The sequence below is a fragment of the Gracilinanus agilis genome, chromosome 4 (genome assembly GCF_016433145.1).
Source record: "Gracilinanus agilis isolate LMUSP501 chromosome 4, AgileGrace, whole genome shotgun sequence".
Classification (NCBI taxonomy): domain Eukaryota; kingdom Metazoa; phylum Chordata; class Mammalia; order Didelphimorphia; family Didelphidae; genus Gracilinanus; species Gracilinanus agilis.
This window is the reverse complement of record NC_058133.1, coordinates 267,098,085-267,121,786: the sequence shown is the minus strand read 5'-3', so window position 1 is coordinate 267,121,786 and position 23,702 is coordinate 267,098,085. Positions and strand designations below refer to the sequence as shown.

Genomic DNA, 23,702 nt, shown 5'->3' with positions numbered 1-23,702 from the left:
AGCACAGAGATGGAGATAGAAGACAGACACAATGACCAGTTTGACTGACTTATAGAATATGTGAAACAGAGTAATATTTAATGAGTCTTGAAAGGTAGGATAGAGCCAGATTGTGATAGGTCTGTTTAATTTTTCAGCAATTTAGGAGAGAACTCAATGTGTTTTTCAGCACTAGAGAAAGAACAGTTTCTAACAGCTAAAGAAACTGCAACCTAAAGTAGGGGCAGCTGGGCTAGCTCAGTGGATTGAGAGCCAAGCCTAGAGACGAAAGGTCCTAGGTTCAAATCCGGGCTCAGACACTTCCCAGCTGGGTGACCCTGAGCAACTATGTGACCCATTGCCTACTGGTTGTGGCCCTATGCTCCTAGAATGGAGTCCCAGGATAAAAAAAAAAAAAAAGAAAAAAAAAGAGAAAGAACAAGTAGATATGGAGAAATTGAAGGTTAGTGAGAGGTTGATTGTGGGAGCCATCTGCTAGAGGGAGTGGGGATGAGTCCATGGGTAAAGGAGTCAGCCTTGTCAAAAAATAAGAGACCCTCATTTTCTAGTTTTTTGCCACCACAAAAAGCACGGCTATAAATATTTTCATACAAGTCTGTTTATCTATGATCTCTTTGGGGTACAAACCCAACAATGGTATGGCTGGATCAAAGGGCAGGCATTCTTTTATAGACCTTTGAGCATAGTTCCAAATTGTCATCCAAATAGTTGGATCAGTTCACAACTCTACCAGCGATGCATTAATGTCCCAGTTTTGCCACATCCCCTCCAACATTCATTACTCTCCCCTTCTATCATTTTAGCCAATCTGTTAGGTGTGAGGTGATACCTCAGAGTTGTTTTGATTTGCATTTCTCTAATTATTAGAGATTTAGAACACTTTCTCATGTGCTTATTGATACTTTTGATTTCTTTATCTGAAAATTGCCTATTCATGTCCCTTGCCCATTTATCAATTGGGGAATGGCTGAACAAATTATGGTATATGCTGGTGATGGAATACTATTGCACTCAAAGGAATAATAAACTGAAGGAATTCCATGTGAACTGGAAAGACCGCCAGGAATTGATGCAGAGCGAAAGGAGCAGGGCCAGAAGAACTTTGTACACAGAGACCAATACACTGTGGTAAAATAGAATGTAATAGACTTCTGTACCAGCAGCAATGCAATGACCCAGGACAATTCTGAGGGATTTATGGAAAAGAACGCTACCCACATTCAGAGGAAGAACTGCAGGAGTAGAAACATAGGAGAAAAGCAACTGCTCGAACATATTGTAGTGCAAATACCTTATTACATCTGCCCATATTCCATTATTGCAATATGGGTTGAGGCAGACATGATTGAGGATGTAGACTTGAAACTACCACGCCAATGCAACTATCAACAATTTGGAAATAGGTCTTGATCAATGATATATGTTAAAACCAGTGGAAATGTGCATCGGCTATGGGGGGAAGGTCCCGGGGTGAAGGGGAAAGTAAGAGCATGAATCATGTAACCATGTTAACTTTTCTAAAAAATAAAAATTATTAAATGTCAAAAAAAAAAAGAAAAAAAAGAAGAGACCCTTTTTCAGAAACTAGAATAAATCACAAGGAAATCCAGGATGATATCAAGAGTTTTTGAGGAACAGGCGCACATGGTCCTTGGCTTTTGTTTTCTTAAAAAAGTATGAGATGTGTCCCTCCTCTGCAAGGTTGTAAAGAGTCAGGATGGTATAGGATGCTTCCGAAGAGAGGCTTGAAATTACACCTTTAAGGAATACAATAAAAAGTTAGTTAGGAAATAAACAATTGCATTGCTTCACTGAGAGCCCAGTTGAGATTTGTTAAAAACTGACTTTTATTTTCAGCATATTGCATGACTTCCCATGGCACCACTCAGCAGTAAGTAAACAAAAGCAGAAAAGGGTGATGGAGGAATTAATCCAGAAATGGGGTTTGGTGAGACATGAGCAGGGTCAAGACAGTCAAAGGACTTGAAACTTTGGTTAGAAATTGGTTAGGATCAAGACTGAGAGGAAGGGAAGAAAATGAGGCCAGAGCAAAAAACAACATCCTGGAACAGTTCCGAGGGGTAGAGAGATTGGTAGTCACTGAGAGAATGAATAATAGTAGGTTTAAGAAAACTGAAGCACAGATAAAGAAAGAATAATAGGCAGTTATGATTAGATAAAGGAATTTCAGAATTTTTAATCATGGAAGTAGAACAGTTGTAAGTGATTAAAAAAAACAAGGCTGTTGCTAATTGGAAATGAGGCAAAGAGTGTTCTTACTCTTATCTGGGTCTTATACCTATAACTAACAAATTTCCAGTCCTTTCAATCCTTATGAAAATAATTCAATACTTATTCATAGCAGGAAATATAAATTCCTAGTTGAGTCAGTTTTAAGTATGTTGTCCAAAAGAAAGTGTATTGGGGCAGCTGGGTAGCTCAGTGGATTGAGAGTCAGGCCTAGAGACGGGAAGTCCTAGGTTCAAATCCAGCCTCAGATACTTCCCAGCTGTGTGACCCTGGGCAAGTCACTTGACCCCCATTGCCCACCCTTACCACTCTTCCACCTAGGAGCCAATACACAGAAGTTAAAGGTTTAAAAAGAAATAAAGAAAGTATATTCTCTCCTTCACTGTTCTCCCTAAAAAAGCCACCCACTCTACAAAAATAATCATCATTCATCATTGCTTCTTTCTCTTGGAATTGTTCATACTGTAGTCACTGAAATTATCAAGCATTTTCTATTCTTAGCAATTTTCAAAATGTGTTTCATTTTAATAATAATCTAATAATGCTTGAAGTTTCCAAAGCCTGTTATCTACAGAATCTCACTTGATTCCTGAAATGATTCTATAAATTGCCTACTGTATTATTCTTATTTTATGGAGAAGGATCATTGTATCTTGCCTGAGGTCTCAAAGTTAGTAAGTGTTAGAAGCAGTATTCAAACCCAAGTATCTCCTGAATTCAGGTCCAGTGCTCTTTATTCAACAATACTACTACTCATTACAGAGTACTTTAAAGTTTACAAAGTTGTCTTGCTCAGAATAATCCCATGAAGTAGCTAGTACATCCCCATTTTTCAGATCTCATCTCCTAAAATTTGATATTGCTTTTCTCTTGTCAAAAGACATACAGGTCCCCATTAAGTGTATTATTTTATTTCTAGCCCTAGAATGAAACATATATTGTTGATTTGGCATACTTTGGAGAGAGAACTTCTCTTCAGAGCCTTCTTCTCATGTCAGTAAACTGGCACCTGTAGTGAAGTGGTTCCTTGGTGACATACTGCTGTCAGAAGTCATCAGTAAAGAGGAAGAGGTTTTAGGTGAATGAAGATAGGAGAAACTACTGTTACCGGCACACAATTCTTTTTTTTTCCCTTTCTTTTTAAAATTTTTTAAAATTGTATTTCCTTATTTATTTAATTTAGAATATTTTTCCATGGTTACATGATTCATACTCCTTTCCCTCCCTTCTCCCTCCCCCACCCCATAGCCAATGAGCAATTCAACTGGGTTTCACATGCATCATCGATCAAGAGCTATTTCCATATTATTAGTATTTGCAGTAGAGTGATCTTTTAGAGTCTACATCCATAATCATATCCCCATCAAACCATGTGATCAAGGAAATGTTTTTCTTCTGTGTTCTTTCTCTGGATGTGGATAGCATTCTTTTTCAATTGCCCTGTATCATTGCATTGCTGCCAGTAGAGAAGTCCATTACATTCAATTGCTGCACACAGTTCTAAAAGGGCAATTTTACCATAAACCTTCATCCCTCTCCATTAAACCTAACCAACTCATTTAAAAATGTGATTTTTTATCTTAACCTAGAAATTTGATATTTTTATTGTTTTCTTATTTTTAAAACATCCATTTTGTGGATTACCATTCTGAAAGTATTCTTTACCCTAGTGGCCAACTTTCTGTCTATAAGCTTATTTCCGTTTTTGAAATTTGAGTAAAACTGTGAATAGAAACGTACTAAATCTTTTATTTCTGAAATTCTTGCATTATCATTTTTTTTACCATTAATAAATTCTTGGAGGTACCAGAGAACTGAGGTAACAGCATAGGTGAAGATGGTAGCCACAATCAAAGTATCTACTTTAGTAAAAATGTTAAACATTGTATTTCATATTAGGCTATATCCAGAAAAATATGGAAAATCAAAGTACCATCCTCTCTATTCCTTCTAAAGCTTTTTTCAAAATAATCTCTGCTTATCTAATACAATTTTGAACCATCTTTCCATTTTGTCTTTAAGAAATATTTTCTCTATCCAGTACTTCTAATATTCAAATTATATACAGTATTATGTATCAAAAAAAAGATGTTACTATTTGCTGGGTAATGTGACCTTAATTTATCCTCCATAGCTTCATACAAATCTCATCCCCTTGTGTAGCAGCAAGTATTAATTTCTATTCTTGTATGTGTGTATGTGTGCATATATATATATATGTCTTTCTTTTTTCAGCAACTTAAGCCTTTAGACCTTATAGATTTTCCTGGTTCCCTAGCCCTAGGCCCTACAGAAAAGCAATAATGGTAGTAACTAGTATAAGTAGTAAACAATTAACACTTTCATATCATTTTAACAATTGCAAAGCACTTTACATGTATTATCTCATTTGATCTTTACAACAACTGTATAAGATAGATGCTATTAATATTCCCATTTTACAATTTTTTTTCTCCTTTTACAAGAAATTGAGATTGAGAGAAATTAAGTGACTTTCTGAGAGTCACATTGCTAGCAAGTGCCTGAGGCAGGATTTAAATTCATTCTTCCAAATTCCCAAATTCAGCAGTCTGTCCCACTATCAAGCTCTCTGAATCAGTCTCTACCACTTGCACTGTTCCATTCTGGCCACTTTTATTCTTTGTTTTTAGCTTCAGTATTACCATGATGATTTAAACATGTGGATCTAGATAAGGCAGTATTGATGGGCTATTAAAAATACGTATAAGCCAACACATAATAAAAAAAAAAAAACCCTGCTGAAACAAAACCAGTGTGGAAGGCTAAATGCTCACAGTTTCCTTTAGACTTGCCATACAATAATATTTTTATTCTCCCAACAGTCAGATGTCACTGGCCTTGAATTACTTTTTGTTCCGTTTAATATAGTTCTATAATGAAGAATACCTATCTCCTTCTAATAGTTACTGGAACTTTACCTTACTCATCAATTCAATTGGGTTCATTTTGTTTGTTTTCTTTTATATCATGATATAGATCAATTTTTAATCAGTAATTTTTTCCTGATAGAGTTAACTGAGAGATTAAGTGATTTACTCAGTTATATCATGTCATGACAGCATGACTAAGAGCAGAATTTCCCATTTTGACTTCTGCTTTTCTCCTTTTTATATTGGATACAATTATTCATAACTTAGTCAGTGAATATTCCTTTATTATATTAGATTCCAAGTTCAACTTGGAAGAAGCACTCCAATGCTTATCTCTTCTAGAGTAAACAACTTAAATGTTCATTCTAAACACTATCTTCTCACTCCTTTCTCAACTGTGCCATCTGGCTTCCAAACTCAGTGTTCAACTGAAACTGCTGTCTTGAGAGTTACCAATGATCTCTTAATTAATTAAATGGTCTTTTCTCAGTCCTCATCCACCTTGAGCTCTCTGTGGCCTCTGAATCTGTCAGTCATCCTCTTCTCTTCAATATTCCCTTCTCTCTAGATTTTTATGACGTTCTCTCCAGGTTCTCCTTTTGCCTGTCTGACAACTACTCAGTTTCCTTTGCTGAATCTTCATCCGGGTCATAAATGTTAATGTAGATGCTCCTCAAGACTCAATTCTGGACCTTCTCCTCCATCTGTACTGTTTCACTTGGTTATCTAATTAGTTCCCACTGATTCAATATTATCTCTGTGCAGCTGATTTTTAGATTTTATATATACGTAACAACCCAAACTGGATGTCTTGAAAACCTCTTAACTTAGCTTGTCCAAAACTGAACACAACATCTTTCTTACTCAAATTCTCCCATCTAACAAAATTTCCTGTTACTGTCGATACCACCATCTTCCTAGGCACTCAGACTTTCAACCTAACTATCATACTCAACTCCTCACTCTTACCATCCTCTCCTGCCCACCCAATCAGTTACCAAGCCCTATCATTTTTACCATTATAATGTCTTTCACTGTGCCTTCTCTCTTCTGATACTGTCATTATCTAGTGCAGGCCCTCAATCATCTCATGCCTGAGCTAGTGAAATAGCCTGATAGTTGGTCCCTGCTTAAGTTTCTTTTACTCCAGTCCCTCTTTCCCCTCCTCTTCCCTCTATTCTTCTCTGTCTCTCTCTTTGTCTCTGCTTATCTGTCTCTGCCTCTGTCTGTATCTGCCTGTCTTTCAATCTCTGTCTCTCTGTCTCAATCTTTGTCTGTCTGTCTGTCTCAATGGTAGCTTATTGCCTCCAGGATTAAATATAAAATCTTGTGTTTATCTTTTAAAATCCTTTATAACCTGGCCCCCTTCCTACCTTTATATTCTTATACTTTATATCCCCTCACCCCTTCCCTACAAACTCTGAAATCCAGTGGCACTGATCTCCTTGCTATTCCTCACACAAGACTTTCCATCTTTAAGCATTTTCACTGGCTGACCTTTCCCCCTACTCCCTTACCCCCCCCCCCCATGCATAGAACACTATCCCTTCTCATCTTCAACTTCTATCCTCTCTGGCTTGCTTCAGGTAAAGATCCTCCTTAATACTCGTGCCTTCACTCTATTGACCATCTCAAATTTATTCTCTGTATCTTGTTTGTATACAGTGATTTTTGCATGTTGTTTCCCCCATTAGACTATGAGTCCTTGAGAATAGGGCCTGTATTTTGCCTTTCTTTGTATGCCCCGTGCTTTGTATGCTATAGCAAAGTACCTGGAACAGAGTAGGCACTTAAGACTGACTGAGTCTATATTTAGAGCAGATAATTTATTCTTTTCTACTTAGGAATAAAGCATTAATTTTTATTAGTCTAAGACTATTTACATAGAGTCATGGACATCACATGAATGAATTTCCTGTCTATCTAAAATGACAAACAGCATGTCTATCATGATGTCTTCAGCACTGAACAAAATGAAATCCTTTGGGGACTGAAATTTAAACTGTTCCCTGTGGGGACTTTAATATTTGTCCATAATGTTTTGGGAATGAAATCTAATATTTTCTCTAAAACTATGTTTAATGTTATAAAATTAGAATGATAATATTTCTATTTTTTACTTAGAAAGTTTAAGAGCTAACTCCTTTGGACCTGCAAGGCCATTATAAAAGTCAAACCCCTGCTTCTCTATGGCTAAGCATACTGCTGCCAACCTCAGAGATGGGTAACATAGCTGGCAGTTTTAATTGCTATATAATATGTTACAGCAACATGAGCATTTTATTAAGAGGATATTTTTTGAAATTAGTATTATTATTCTCCAGAAGATGCTTTCACACTGAAGTAGAACTCATGCTGAGAAAATGTTGCCTGATATACAACCCAAATTCACCATTTTCTTAATTTCTTTCCATTATTCTTGCTTATATAAACCATTTTACTTCCTTCTCCCTCTTATATTTGATTACTTAGACTGCTTTATTTCCTCACTTTCTACTCTTTCTCAAGACTTATTTGCCTAAAAATATTCATAACAAGCACAATAGTGCCAATAAAAGTCAAGTACATTATATTTCTATTTTTCAGAGGTTCATGAACTCTTTCTACACATGATTGACATTGTCTGAGAACCTAATTGATGATACACCCCCAGAAAATTAGCAGTTTATACTCTTCTCAAACTAACAGTCAGGACAGTTTTGTTCTTTGGATTTTTACTTGTATACACAAATAGGTTTTATTTTGGTTGTTCGTTACTCACTTTGTCTATATAATAAGGGAAACACTTTCCTTCTAGAGAGGAATTTTGCTACATATTAAAGCTACTGTAAGATTCTAGAGCAGCTGCAAAGTAGTTCAGTTACCCATCCTGACCAGTAGTCAGAACACTTCCTTATCCCACATTCCATACTAAAAATAGCAAATGCCAGGTCTCAGACCGAGCTCTTGTAGTATCCGCTCTTGTAGCTACACAAAAAAAACTTTGGTATATCATGATATATACATATAGTATGTTCAAAAACCTACTTCAAGAAGATTAAGTCAGTGGGAGAGCCAAATTCATTTCAACTTTATTCATTCTTGTTGAAATTGATATTACATTGACTACTACCCTCAAGCATCTGTAAATGTTCCTTTATTGTTGTTCTCCATCATTTTTATCTCAGCCCAGTCCAAATCCAATTCCTTCATAAGGTCAGATTCTTTTTTATTCTTTATATTAAACACCCCTGTAAAGAGTCAGAGAAGACAAAAAAGTATTTATTGTTGTTCACTTGTATCCAACTCTTTATGACCCCATTTGGGATTTTCTTGGCAAAGATACTGAAGTGGTTTGCCATGTCCTCCGGCTCACTTTACAGATGAGGCAAATAGGGCAAAGTGACTTGCCAAGGGCCACACAGCTAGTAAGGGTTTGAGGTCAGATCTGAACTCAGGAAAATGAGATTGACACTCTATCCATTGCCCTAAAAATTTTGCTTAACTCTTCTTTGTTCAATCGGCTTCACATTGGAGATAACTGAGGAGGTTGGCCCACCATTCCTATCACCTTACTCATGTTTCACACATCTTTGGAATTTTGAGATCCTAATCCTACTCCCATACTAACAACTAACCTATGACATGGAAGCAGTAGTATGGACTTCATTGTTCATTCTCTAAATTTCATGTGTTTGTGACTTATACTTTCCTTGTGATTAGGTGGTTTTATTATAAAGGATACTTCTTTCAAAATAAGTGGACACTACATGGAGAAGAAAAAATTAATAAAACAGTATTAACAAAGGACTATATCATTTACTCTACATAAGTTTGCTACTAAAAACAAAGTAAGATTTGTAATGATCCCCCATATTGAAATTATAAAGATTATATGGTTTAGTTTGGCTTAGATGCCCTAAAAGAATTGGCAACATTTCTGATTGCCCCTAGTATTTGCTAGAGGACCATCTTTTTGAATGAGGGGTAACTGGATGGTTTTGTGGGGAAGGTTTTTGGTTGTTTTTCAGTTTGGTTTTAGTTTTTACTTTGTTCTGTTTGAGGTCCTTACTTGAGAGTTAACTTTGCCTGCAAAGGAAATAGAAAACTGGAATTCATCCTATTAGGAAATCAGCAGAGCCAGAATAATTAAAATCAGAAGATAATCTCCATATTCTGAAGCTCTTCCCAGTCAGATCTCTCCCAACAATCAGCTAATTCTCACCCTCCCTCCATTACTCCTTTTTTCCTTTCTTCTGTTCCCAGCTTTATAGCTGCAAAATGGCCTTAGTGGCAAGTTGGAGGAAAGGATAGAAAAAAGTATATAAGGAGCCTGAAAAATCCACAAACTGAATTATTGACCCTTGCAGGATTTAAATTTCTTGGGCTTTTTCTTTTTTTTTGAGGTGTGGCATTTTTATAAAAATTAAGGAATTCACTAATTCTGTAAACACAGTTTCTTCCATAAGCATTTTTGACTTAGCTGTGTGGGTTAGAAGGATTGTGCTTCTGACAGGGGCTGCCAGGAGGGAAGCATGGAGAGCTCTGAATGACATTGTTTCTTTTTCCACTGAGAGTTAAGCGCAGAATGGCCTTTTAATGTCCTTGTCTGTACAGGCTTATAAGCTGAAGAGCAGAGTGTGGCAGGGGCAGCTCTGGAAGATAAGAAAGGTAATGATCAGAATGTGAATGCTACTCCCTTTTCCAGAACTCCCACCCCTACCCCAAACAGGAAGCAACAATGGGGATAGCTGTAAGCTTCCAGGCAGGAAGTATCCCTTGGCCATGCAAAGAACTCACAGTCAATCTGAAATTTCATTTTAAATGTTTAGATTTAGCTGGCATCTGTCTAGAGTGTATTGATCTTTATTGTTATATACACATATATATGTAACAAGATACAAGATATATATCACTGGAATTGGTAAAAAGTAGAGTGAACTGTGGTTAATGAGAGTGCCTTTCTTAACTTGTGACTTTCATATCACTTTTTTTATTTAGACCTTAGGGCTACATTCACCATACCTGTAGAGTGTTTCTGTTGTCTCCCTCTCTTTTTTGCAACTGCCAGTGTAACACCAAGGATTTATGGGGATCTATTGTATGTATCTATCCCCATTTGGGCACGTACTTCCTGTGGCTCAGTTTAGATGCCGCTGATAGTAGGTCTCCAGAGGTTCCACAGATAAATCTATGGGATCCCTGACAGCATCTGTTATCTGAACTAACTAAATTGTACAGATGGCAGCAGCAAAGAAAGGGTGGTAGTGCAAGAAGGCTGGAGAAATACCAGATGAATTTGTACCTGCTCCAGAGTGTCTAAATCATTCCATATACATGTGGAGTGTGATGATTATTCTAGGGAGAGAGGCAAAGGGAGGGAATGGTATTGTTCCACAGTTATCAAGATACAAGGAACACTCTGTACTGTCCATATTGCTGTTTTGGTGTTCACTGTACTCAGAGTGGATAGGGGAGTGTGAGAGCAAGCTCTGAATTATTTTCTTTTTGCTCAGTGGGAATTAATTACTGATTTGTTATTTTGACACTATAGCTAACAAAAATCATTCATGTGATTTGAATCATTTCAGCAGTGTGATGATTGGGTTACTGGATTGTCCAGACTTGTATTTTTTATTAAACAAGAAGTGAGTCTGGAAGATAAATGGACCAGAGGGGGCCAAGATTTGCATAGGAAGATTGTAGAAAAATAAGTAGGAGAGGAGAAAAGGTGAGAAGAGAGCTAAAAAAAAAATTTTTTTAATATTTAGAATTAAATATTTTAAGCTTCAAAAGACTACAGAAACCATCCATTCCAATATCATTTTAGGAATTATGAACATGAAGCCCAATGAAGTTAAATGATTTGCCCAAGGTCACACAAATAATAACAGGAAAATTTGAATACAGATTCTGATTCCAGAGTTGGTGCCCTTTTCACTGCACCACACTGCCTCCTCTATATTTATTGAGGAATTTCATAGACCTATTTGTGTCAGAGCAGCCTTCCTGCCTGAAAGATGGGTTTGGGAAGTGAGTTGAGAATGGTTCTTATCCTCTACAGTATAGTTCAGTGCCAGAGATTATATGTATGTGAGACTGAACCCAGCTATCTGAAATCTCCCAAATAAGATATACTGAGTGTCAGACTGCCAGTCTCGCCAGTAAAAAAGGAAGCTTGGCAAGCATCCATCCACACAGAACAACCACAGTAGCACAATTCTTATGAAGAAATAGTTAAATGAGTAATTAGTTAATTAATAAATATATTAATTTGATTGAATGAATAGGTAAATGAATGAATACATACATGCAGCAGTCATTTAAATAACATAATGCATTATATTAGCAGTGACTATTTGTAATGTAAAGGTCTTTCATTGTTTATTTAAAAAAGAATGCCCTATATTGCAGAGTACATATTTTAGTTTGTGTCTATCCCACACAGGCATTTTCCTTTTGGATGGTTTATATAACAAGCCTAGGGATTGACATTTTCTCTCTGATCACTGGCTTAGCACTAATGTCTGACTGGTAAAGTCCAGGTTATAAATGGCTTAACTCTAAAGGCTCTTTAAGGGGAAAGAATATTCTGCCTTCTAGATTACTCATTAATCTACCAGAAATGGGGATAAGTTGGAGAATAGAGGTGTGCTGATCTTTGGGACCACTGTAAACAATAGGGTATGTGGAATTTTCATTTCAGATAATAAATCCTGTATTTTAAAGGCCAAGGTTCATTCAAGCCCCCTACTTCCTATCCCTTCTTACTGCCCATTTGAGCCTCAATTCTATAGCTTTGTAAGTTGCCATTCACAATAACATCTTGTTTTTTTTCTTTTTTTCTTTCTTTTGGTTCTAATAGAATGACAGATTTCAGCAGCAAAATCTCTCACACCAATAGAGTTGAAGATTAATAATCCTTCATGCCATTTGAAAACTGGAGTACAGGCTTCTAGACAATATCAATCATATGTTTCCAGCTTTAGCAGCTCCTGAGATAGTACATTGCACGTCACATCCTTCATGCCAATTTTGGCACACAGAGCAGAAACTCATGTCTTTTCCCTGTCCTTTGCTATTGTTTCCATCTCTTTTGCTGGTAAGGGAGAATCCTTCTCAGGTTTTCTGTTTAGAATTCACATTTATTCACACTCTTTGGTTTCTGGTTAACAACCTTGTATCCAGATCAATGTACCCTTGCTTGAAATATATGTGGCAAATCCATGAATTCTTTAGGTCACAGAATTTACCATGGTGACAGTATAGCTTTTACAAAGGAAAATTCTGTGAGCATTGAAGCAGCAGATGACATTTATATGTGTGAGTTTCTAGGTTTGGGTTTGTTTTCCCAAAATATAGATATATTTAGTTCTCTGAGGAGATATACTCAGAACTTAGACTTTTCTCCCAAGTTCCAGTGCTTAGAAATACAGGAATTTAGAGTTTTATGCACTATGAAGCATCACTATTTTCATTGTGAAAATGAGCCAATATTTTGTTAACAAGAAACTCATTCAATTTAAAGGTCTCCTCCATTCTCTTTTGTTTTTTCTCTTTTTATCCTCAGTATTTAGTACAGTGCCTCATACTTAATAGATGCCTAATAAATTTTGGTGAATTAATTTCTAGTTATTTAGAAGTCAAAATTAAAGCTCATTCTTTTCTTATTTTTCATGCTCTTTTCTCAATCCCTATTATCCTAACAGGGTTAGAAATCATGGAATATAACTTTCTTATCTTACAAATGGGGAAATTGAGGTCAAGGAAAATTAAGGGCTTTGTCCAGGTTCACACTGGTTGTGTCAGAAAAGGGATTTTATCTCCCATATTCCAACTCCAAATCTAGTGCTCTTTCTACTATACCATAATCCCTTTCTTTTTCTTTTTGTCTGCAATTCTCAGTCCTATCTTCAGTTCACCTAGGTCAGTCCTTTTTAGCAAGGTAAATCCCTAATGCTGAATATTAACATAGCAGAAAGATTTTTAAGATTTTTCCACAGGAAAACCAGACTCTTCCTTCTTCCACCACCTTGCAAAAAGCAAACCCAAAAACATGATGCCAACTCATCAGACCAAAACATAACAATGAAGCATTTCCATCAAGATTTTCTATACATTTTCCTTTCTTAAACTTTCCATGAATACTGAAATAATACCCTGACTGATGGTTACAGATCCATTTTTCAAAAGTTCCTTAAGATTCCTAGGGAAACTCATTTAATTTTCTCCTACATTTTTTCTACTATAAATTTTTTTTGTTCTTGTCTGTTTTTACAGAAATTCATAATAATGTATTAATCAAGTTAGGAAGAAAAATAATCCAGTCATTTTATTTATTTATTTATTTATTATTTTAATTTTTTTAAACCCTTAACTTCTGTGTATTGGCTCCTAGGTGGAAGAGTGGTAAGGCAATGGGGGTCAAGTGACTTGCCCAGGGTCACACAGCTGGGAAGTGTCTGAGGCCAGATTTGAACCTAGGACCTCCCGTCTCTAGGCCTGACTCTCAATCCACTGGGCTTCCCAGCTGCCCCCAATCCAGTCATTTTAAAGATTTTTTATTCTCAAAAACTTAGGCTGGAGGGAAGTTAGTAAAAATATGCAAATATTGAAATGTTAGCAATTTAGTTTTATTCCTTCAAATGTATTTTGTGTTAGTTTCAAATGTTTTATTACATATAAAATTAATCTTATTCCTATGTAGAAATTTGTTACTATTAGCATAAAACAATAGCAGAAATTATTCTCCTCTTTTTTAAACCTTCCCTTTCTTATAAGAAAAATATTATATGTTTTCACACTAAATCCTCAGTCTTCTACTTCCTTTTCTGTAAGGCACTGCAAATTATATCCTTCCTCAAAAAAATATCCAATAATGGGAAAATTAACCAAATGGTAAGAGCAATTTCCATACCAATTCCTCTCTAGGTCTTTTATATCTGGCATAGTAGAGGATTTCACTTACATCCAGTACCTGTAGGCAGTATTGCCTGACTCCAGCTCAGAATCACTTACACTAAAGGCATGATTCCAGGAAGAGTTCATAAAACTCTTCTTAGTGGATGTTTTTGACTATATCTATAATTAGAACTTGTGCAACTGAAGATCCCCAATATTTGCCAATGCAACACTAAGCTAATCAAATCAGCTTCCATATCTCTTTAGTCTTATTTAGAGTTAGATCATTTTTACTGTATTCCTACTCTGTGATAACAGTAGAATCACATCATATTCCAACTTTTTCATCCTGGCTAAGGTTCATCCATATTCTGTTCTTACATAAATCCTCCGCAAAGCATCCATCCTATGTACTAAAAGGTTTCCTATTCATAGTCTTTTTGCATTTTTTGGATAGCAGTTGGAGCCCTTAAGCTACCCATCTGTATTACATATAAATTTCTTGTGTCCATCATGCATCTCTGAGTGGTCCTTTGGGGCACCTCAATTTTAATTCTTTGGAAGTCATGTTTTTCAGATTAAATAAAAAAACATATATTGAGTGCCTGCTATGAATCAGATACTGTGTAAAGACTGGATATACAAAGACAAAAGTGAAACAGTTCCTGTCCTCAAGGAACTTAGGTTCTTATGAGAAAAGAACAGTATATACCCTGACAAACAAATACAAAACATAGTGCCATATACAAAGTAATTGAGGATTCATAAAAAGAAAGCATTACCAGGAGAACATTTGTGTTTTTGAAAAAAAAATTTTTCTAGGAAACAGTTTGTAATCTCTAAAAATTTATTGAAATTTCCCAAATGCAATGCTTTCTTCCTCTTCCAAATCATTCATCCGCATTGTCTGTCAAGATACATATATTTAATATACTGAGACAGTCAATGGATTAGCTATCCAATAGTATGTCTTATAATCTGAATAATAGTCATTTTCCACCTATTTCTTATTCCTATCTGGACTGTGTTAAATCCATCTCTTTTGAGTCATGCTGGAACTCATTTAGGAAGCCCTATAATGTCCTGATGCTTAAAGTAATCAGCACAGCTTCTTCTACAAACAAATACATCTGAAGGGCCTCACAATATAGGGAATCCCTCTTCCTCTTGGACTCTGCAGCTCATTCTTAGAGCACTGAACACCATTAATGATCTTAAATCTCCTTGTTCCATGCTTCATTTGATGAGATTAATAATCAGATGATTGTTGAACATGGTTACATGTGTGGTTGAATTTATCAAGAAATCTTGTCTATCTTAATGAGATTCCCTGTTGAAGGAAAAGCTCTGTAAAAGCCCAAAGCTTCATTGTGGTTTAGAGGCATTCATGGTTCTCAAAGACTATGCTGACAAATCATAAACTCTGTCACCATGTTAGAAAGGCATTGAATGTAGTAGTCCATGGTGACAGACTGAGTCTTCTATCTAAGGACCAACCCAGCCAAATTTATAGAGAAGTTCAACTAGGGGATTGGCCATAAGGTAAGGAATTTTTTGGCCATAGCAACCCATGTAACAAACAAAAATTTTAAATGATTATCTTGTGTTGTCCCTTTCCATTTACATAATTGTGTGTAGTTTTTAGAGACTTTAGAAAAAAGTGAATGAAAATGCATTTATTAAATGCTTATTGTAGACCAGTGGTTCCCAAACTTTTTTGGCCTACTGCCCCCTTTCCAGAAAAAATATTACTTAGCCCCCTGGAAATTAATTTTTTTTAATTTTAATAGCAATTAATAGGAAAGATAAATGCACCTGTGGCCATCACCATGGATCACTGCAGCACCCACCAGGGGGCGGTGGCGCCCACTTTGGGAATAACTAGTAGACAATCCGTATTTATTAAGTACCTACCACTATGTGCCAGGCACTATGCTAAGCACTCAGGATACAAAAAAAGTTAAATACAATCCCTGCCCTCAAAAAGCTTACAATCTAATGGGGAGACGACACCACGAAAAATATGTACAAAACAAGGTATATAGAGGATGAATAGAAAATAATTTACAGAAGGAAGACACTGTAATTAAAAGGGCTTGGGGAAGCCTTCTTTGTAGAAGGTAGATTTTGAGACTTAAACAAAGCCAGGGAGGTCAGTTGTCTGAATGGAAGAAAGAGAACATTCCAGGCATGGAGGACAGCCAGAGAGAATAGCCAGAGCTGAGAGCTGTAGTGTTTTGTTTATGGAACAGTGAAGAGGCCACTGTCGCTAAATTAGAGTATGTCTTGGGGTGTAAGGTTAAGAAGACTGGAAAGGGAGGAAGGGGCTTAGGTTATGAAGGGCTTTGAATGCCAAACAGTATTTTGTATTTAATCCTGGAGGAAATAAGGCGCCAATGGAGTTTTAATGAGCAAGGAGGGTCTCATATGTCAGGCCTGGCCTTTAGGAAAATCAGTTTAGTGACTGAATAGAAGATGAATTGGAGTGGGGAAAGACTTGGAAGATAGGGCAATCCACAAGCAGGTTATTGTAATAATCTTGGTGTGAAATGATAAGAACCTGCTCTAGAGTGATGGCTATGTTAGAGGAGAGAGGAGGGCACATTAGAGAGAAGATGCAAAGGTGGAATCAACAAGGGATACAAATAGAAAAGTAAAATAATCTGTACTCTCAAGGAATACACATTCTTCTACAAGGATGCAGCAACAAAGCAGATGGTAATGCATCCTTTGATCAAATTATATATCCATTTCTGATGTCGAACCATCTGATTATGCCAAGGACTTTTGTGTCAAGAATTTTCTTTCCTTGTTCTTCAGAATCTATGACTTCTGAGGAAATTGGGACTGCAGCACTAAAAAGATAGTTGTCAAGTCACATATCCAGAAGAGCTGTTTTTCTAGTTCCCTCTCTGCCTAGAATCAGGACTGGTTTTCTGGAGGACACTGCTACTGTTAGGGTCCTTGACTGTCTCCATTCTGGGTCTGATAAAAAGTTGAGGTCAAGAAAGTCATGATGTTTTGATTCACTTGATACATGCTACCTCCTCTCTCTCCCTCAGAATGCTTTGCTACTTCATCTAGACTGAATTGCTTTGCTTTCCCTGGTGATGATCATAGTTAGCTGTATAGCAATCAGATTTTAACCATTAAAGAATATGAGAGGGGCAGCTGGGTAGCTCAGTGGATTGAGAGCCAGGCCTAGAGACGGGAGGTCCTAGGTTCAAATCCGGCCTCAGACACTTCCCAGCTGTGTGACCCTGGGCAAGTCACTTGACCCCCGTTGCCCACCCTTACCACTCTTCCACCTATGAGCTAATACACAGAAGTTAAGGGTTTAAAAAAATATATATATATAAAGAATATGAGGCCTCTGAGAATAACATTAATAATGGGGGCTTACAATTCCTATTAACAAAGATTGGATCTTTTTGTAATCTCTTTCCTCAAAAAAGAGACTAAGTTCCTGCCTCTTACTTATAAATGTTATTATCATCTCTTTCTGATTGGCCTGACAGTTCAACCTTAGAACTTCCCCTGACTGTTCCCATTGGTAGATATTTCAAAAGAGGAGATGGGCTTAAAGACCTCAACTCCTCTTTTATTACATCATCATAGGGGAGGCCAGTATTTGTTCATACAAGGAAGATACCAGCACAAACTTTCCCTAGCCATGTGACCTAATCATCTTACTTTTAAAAATGGGTCAATGTTCAATAGATAGAGCTTGCCTACTTCTGTTACTGAGGAAACTTTAGTTTGGAAACCAGCTGACTTTCGCGACATTAATTTTCCTCACTTGACAGTTTGTGGTGATGGTATTCTAGGCTTTTTCTCTATATTTTTTGTTCTTCTAGACAGTAACTTCAGGAACTGTGTTTGAAACAAGGCCTAATGATACAACTATTCCTAAGACTGGATTACGTGTCCATGAGTGTAATTTGTTTGGCAGTTGGTATTCCTAGTTACTATAAGTGTAAGATCTTTGTCAGTGACCAAAAAATTTATTTACTTTTAGAATTAAGCCACATCTGTACACAGAATCATAGAATTATTTATTCTGTATCTGATGTTCTTCTTAAGTAATTCATTTTTATCGTAGCAAAGACCTAGTTTCTTTTCTGGCTTACTCTGACTTGTTATCTGGATAAGATCACTGGATAAAATCTTATCCTGGAGTCCAATATTAAACTATTTCTGGTGTTTCCAGAATTCCTTCCTATAACTTGGATTAGAACACTTTGGCATTTGACTTTAATTGTTCTTATTCAAGGTCACTTAAAATACATCTCACTGAGTTTAATTTTGTTTTGTATGAGAATCTGTCCAGCACAAATATTAGACAGTAACTTGACTTGGGACAAAGACTAAAGACTAAAAGGACTTTAACCAGATATATATTTGTTGACTATAAAGGCTAGAAACTGGAGGCTATTGATACATTCAGTTCTGAATGTGTATTATCACCTTTCTCCACCACCACTGCTCTAAGATTATCTACATTAAATGTATGTCTTATTATGACTTGAGGGTGAAAGCTTTCTAAAAGCAGGAGGATTTGGGAAAATGTGTTAAGAGCTTTTATCTAGCAACAGCAAACATACCCATGTATCTGGATGAGATGATAGTACTGTTCAGAATAAGGGTAGGGACTGTCTTTCTTTCTATTTGCATTTGTATCTCTAGCATTTAGCACAGTACTTGACACCTTGTAAGCACTTAATAAATAATGACTGCCTGACTTATGTCCTTCATTCTCATGCAACAAGCAAAAGAAAATAATAAATTGAGGGTAATGTTTTCTGTTTCCTTAGGTTAAAGACATCTTTCAATCTCAGTAAAACCAACTCCCTCCCTATATGTTGCCAAGAGTTCCAACCTCTCATAAAAGGAAGGTTCCTAAGAACTTCCATAATAAAACAATCCTTTCTCAGACTACATTTAAAATACAGCCTTCACTGGAGAAGCTGGCCTCAAGTTGTCAAAAGGGAAAGCAAAGACAGGTCTAAAAGCAGACTGTTGCACAAGGGCTTCCTGCCTGCGGCATCCATCCTCATCAGAAATGGCCAATCTGTTGCATATCTGCCTTCCTCAGCACTGTTTAAGTTTTAATTATCTTCCAACTGGCTGAGCTGGTGTAGAGGGCCTTAGAGAGAACAAAGAATGTCTGTTATATTTTTCCAGCAGTGTCCCTCTACAGTCTTGATAAAGCCAACTGCTGGCAAAGCTCTTATTATCAGTTTAAATCTGAGACGAGCTATACTTTTGAGAGCTAATGTTGAAAATAAAAAGGGAAAATAAAATAAAATCTTAAGCTTTAGCTTTTATTCAGAAATACTTATATTAAAGGAAACGTGTGTTATCTTCTTTCATTGTTCAGGTCAAATCCAGACACAGAATGGTTTGAGGTTTTTTTCATGACAAGAGAAAGAAAGAAATGCCTCAAAACCTTTAATAACTTTTCTTGCGTCTCTAAGCTGCCACATTATATATTTGGGGTTTTCCAAACCAGATAATTATCATTGCATTGGCTCCATCAGAAAGTACTGCTGTTTGAATTTTAGTAGAGAGAGGGGCCCCAACAGTTTAAGAAGGAAAAAAAAAAAAAAACAAAAAAAAAGACTTAGTCAAGCCCTCCATGATATTTTTGTAAACTATACAGCAAGCTTATGGGAACATAGAGATTATTACAGAACTGGAGTAATTAAACTTGTTAAGGGTGTTATATTTAACAGACTAATCAAGAAGTGTGATCTGCAGTAGTAAATTGCTAATTTGACCTCAGGAATATGCATTGGAGAGAACATATTCTTCATTTATATAGCACTTTAAAAAATCTAATTATGTCCCAGAGTACTTTACAAACTATATATCTGTTATTGTGTTTATCATGATCAGCATTAGAGTTGTAAAGTAAGTCATTTTGGCAAACATTTTCCTTTTTAACTGATATTTCCCTTCCCAGGTTAGCTGGTTATTGAGAAAAAACTTACCCATCTTTTCAACATGGAAAGTTTGATTCAGTATTAAGTGAAAAAAGGCAGAGTAAAGACTGGGGAAAGGAACCAAGGTTTTCGATTGTCAGTACAGGAGTATTTTAATAAGAAACTGAAAGGTGACTTCTAGATCCTGTAACTTGATCCTTTCATATAGACCTTATGCCTAAACGTCTTTCTCCTGTGGTAGAGACCTAAAACCAAGAAAATTTCCATGTGGGGCACCAACCCCAAAATAATTCTATGTGAAGAGTCTCTACTTGGTTCATCCAGCATTGTTAGGAAAGTGCTAATACCACTAAACCCCTCCCCCAACTATGTATGAGTTGCTGAGAGCTGCACTTCTACACTTTGTCACAGTCACATGCAATTGAAAATTTGATGATAGTCTGGTCGAATTGCTATGGGTTGAGGGAAATTTACAAAATTAGATTCTAGCCAAGGTGCCAAGTTTAACACCCCTTCCTTTCCAGAAAGCTGCCCACAGAATTGTCACCACTAATAATGGTTGAAATCCTATACTGCTTAGACCTTTCAAAACTCAGTAAAATGAATCCTAACCCCCTCCCCGCCAGCCCATTAATCAGCATAGCTGCTTTGTATCCTCCTTGAAGGCAACAATACTGATTAAGGCTGACCTTTTTTGCTGGAAGGGTCTACTTAGACAGCCAGATTCTACAGTTTCACTGCCTTTGACTCTAAAAAGAGTGGTGCCTCTCCCTGCTATGTGCATTATTAGCCCTCAAAGCAGCATGTCTAAGAAATAGCATTTATGTTGGTTATGAAGATGAGTGATCAGCTCATATTGAAGAGCAGATGGCTAAATGAGGTACACAGGGAATGCCCCAAGATTCAAGCTAGAAATAGGAAGTGGAGTTAAAGGAAAGAGGGAGGAAAATAGTATAAAATCCAGAATAAGGCTAATTAGTTAGAGCTTTTTTTTTAAATCAGCATTTTTATTTTATAGTTAACTTGAAATAATGAAAAATGAGAAAAATTGCTGAATTAGTTAACAGTATTAACTTGGAACTAAAATTTTAGCAGTTAAATGAAGGATTGTTGTATATAGCAGAGGATTTTACAAAAATTTTACCCATTTCTTTATCTCTTCATTGAAATCTGTTCATTTAATATGCGCCCTCTATGATTGTGGATACTACTTGAATTATCAATTAATCAAGTTATTTTCCTCAGTTTTTAAAAAATTTCCATTGAGACTTGTGTGCTGTACTCCATGTAAGATTATGTAGCACTCATAAGAGTGAATTTGTCTGTTCATTAACCTGTGAACTATCTTATCCCTTTGGAAGGTAAAGGGAACAAGCTAATCCAAAGTTAATGCTTATTTGTCGAAGGTGAAGCCTCCTGGGTAATGCAAAGGGTGAAAAGGCCACTGTGTTCAAAAGCTGCTCAGTGAAACTATGCAGATGCCAGTTCTGTGCAGCAGAGAAGGAAGTCCAAAGAGAAAAGTGGATATGGCAAAGCCTAGACTAGCTTTGATGATCCCTTCTTCTTGTAGTCAGGAAAAGGGGTTCAGCAAGAATGAAGTTGGTGTCTGATGTGAGTATAAGGAGTTAATATTTTGCCAATAAAGATTTTAAGGACAGGAGGAGAAGACAAGGAAATTAGGAGTTAATTTAAGGCTTTTAGTTTTAATTTTGCTTTTCTTTTAAACAAGAAAACAACATTGATTTATTGTTTGTCTCACATTAATGGAATATTTCACTGGATTGATTGGGAAGGGGCAGGGGGGTGTCTCTATGTGTTTATATCTCTTTGTTGGAGAATTGGAGGCACAATTCTTGCCACTAGTGGAGTTAAGGAATTATTTATAATTTTCATCTGCAAATGTCGTCTAGATATGTAATTTTATTTGACATGCCAAGGTTGAATTAGACTGTAACTTTTGGTTTTCTAGGCACATCAAATTCAAGTTCTACATAATTCTCAGGAAAGTGGCATTTCTTTAATTTGCTATAATTCTTTTTAGTCCCCTCAGAGCCATACCCTTTGAGAGCAAGTATGAGGTCTGAAAATCAAGTTCATGTTCTCCTTTACTCTCTTTTCCCTTGTGCATAGTTGTTTGCTATGATATATTTACCAAGTATGTCTTACTCAGACATTCTTAGATTGGTACTGATAACTAATCATTGTAAATACATTTCCATTTCCTGTTTTTCCTTCAGGTATGTTCGGATAGTTGGGACCCACAACACAGTAAACAAAGTTTTCCACCTTGTGGCTTTTGAATGTATGTTTACAAACAAAACCTTTACTCTTGAGAAGGGCCTGATAGGTAAGTGGTACATCAATATTTTTCTTATATGTTTAAATATTTATTTCTCAACTACATGTATTGCTTCATCTCTTCTTAACTTACCTTTTTAGTAAGCTTTGAAACAGTACATTCAGAAAGGAAATTTCTCTAGTCAGTCCCAACATTATATGACTGAGTAATGTGGGAATTTGGTTATACTAGTAATCATCATAAGAATTGTTACAGTTATTCCTGATAACTTTTATAATAATTCCTATATATGTTCACAGATGAAATCTTAAATTATTTCCTTAATGATTTAGCATTTATTTGTATTTTCTATGAGTTTGTGTGATATATTAATGATGATCCTAAGAAAAGATAGGAAGGAATTTTTTGTAGAATTAATCATTTTTCATTATTCATCTCTTCCCAACCTACTCAAGATATGATACAGTTTGTTCAAATAGGAGAAGAGAGAGAGATTGATTGATAGATTAAAGATTCAGTAGACTATTGCCTGCCTCATTCCTTGATAGATTTCCTCTCTCAGGGTAGCCTAAGTTCTACACACTCCATATTGGTCTTTGTTATTCCAAAGATGTCCTTTCCTAACTAGTCCTTTTCTAACTCTTTCTACCATGCTTTCATCCTCTTAACACCAGATTACAATTAGGACTCCAAATGTCCTGCTTTTAGAGTAACTCCTTTGAAAATAACCTATCCCCTTCTATTATTTTCTATAGAATCTATAGTGATTTAGAGTTCATGCTTCAGATAGTCAAAAACCAAGATTAGGATTATTTGCCTTTACTTTCCAAATATTTGCCACTTCCTAGATTTAGGCCATTGATACTTATTACAAGATAATGTGAATATGATTTGTAACTATTCACTATTTTTTGTTTAAGTCATGGACTAATTTTAATTTCCCTAATAGTGATCCTCACCTTAGTATACTCCAAAAGACAAATAAATGGAGGATAAGAAGGATAACACCCTAACCAGACCCTTGGAAATGAGGTTTTTTTGAACAATATAAAATAAGTAGAAACTTATACAAACATTATTTTTTAAAGATTTATAGTCTTCATTTCTGAGGAATCCAGCTGATTTGGATTTTAATAATCCTCAATAATGGGCCTGCTACTTCTCCTCACATTGAAAAACAAAGTTTTTTTGTTTGTTTATTTCTTTAAATTTTATAGAATTCTTAAATTTCAGCAGGAAAGAGTTTGGTTTAAGGAAAATTACTTGTTCTCTTCTGGCCTAAGTCTTTCTCTTCCTCCAGCCCTCACAATATGATTTTGCAGTTAGAAGTCTAAACAAGTAAGTTGTGCCTACTATGTGCCAAATACTTTACTAGGCACTGGAAAAGATACAAATATAATTAAGACATGATCCTTGCCCTTTTAAAACTTTTAAGGT

At 36.1% G+C, this 23,702-nt stretch overlaps 1 protein-coding gene across 1 annotated transcript in view; it reads left to right on the top strand.

Moving 5' to 3' along the window:
• Positions 1-23,702, top strand: part of BTBD9 (BTB domain containing 9) — a 453,032-nt gene that overhangs the window by 230,018 nt on the left and 199,312 nt on the right. The window contains exon 6 of the mRNA XM_044674379.1: positions 22,204-22,313. Within this exon, the coding sequence (XP_044530314.1) occupies positions 22,204-22,313 (110 nt within the window). The remainder of the gene's footprint in view (positions 1-22,203; positions 22,314-23,702) is intronic.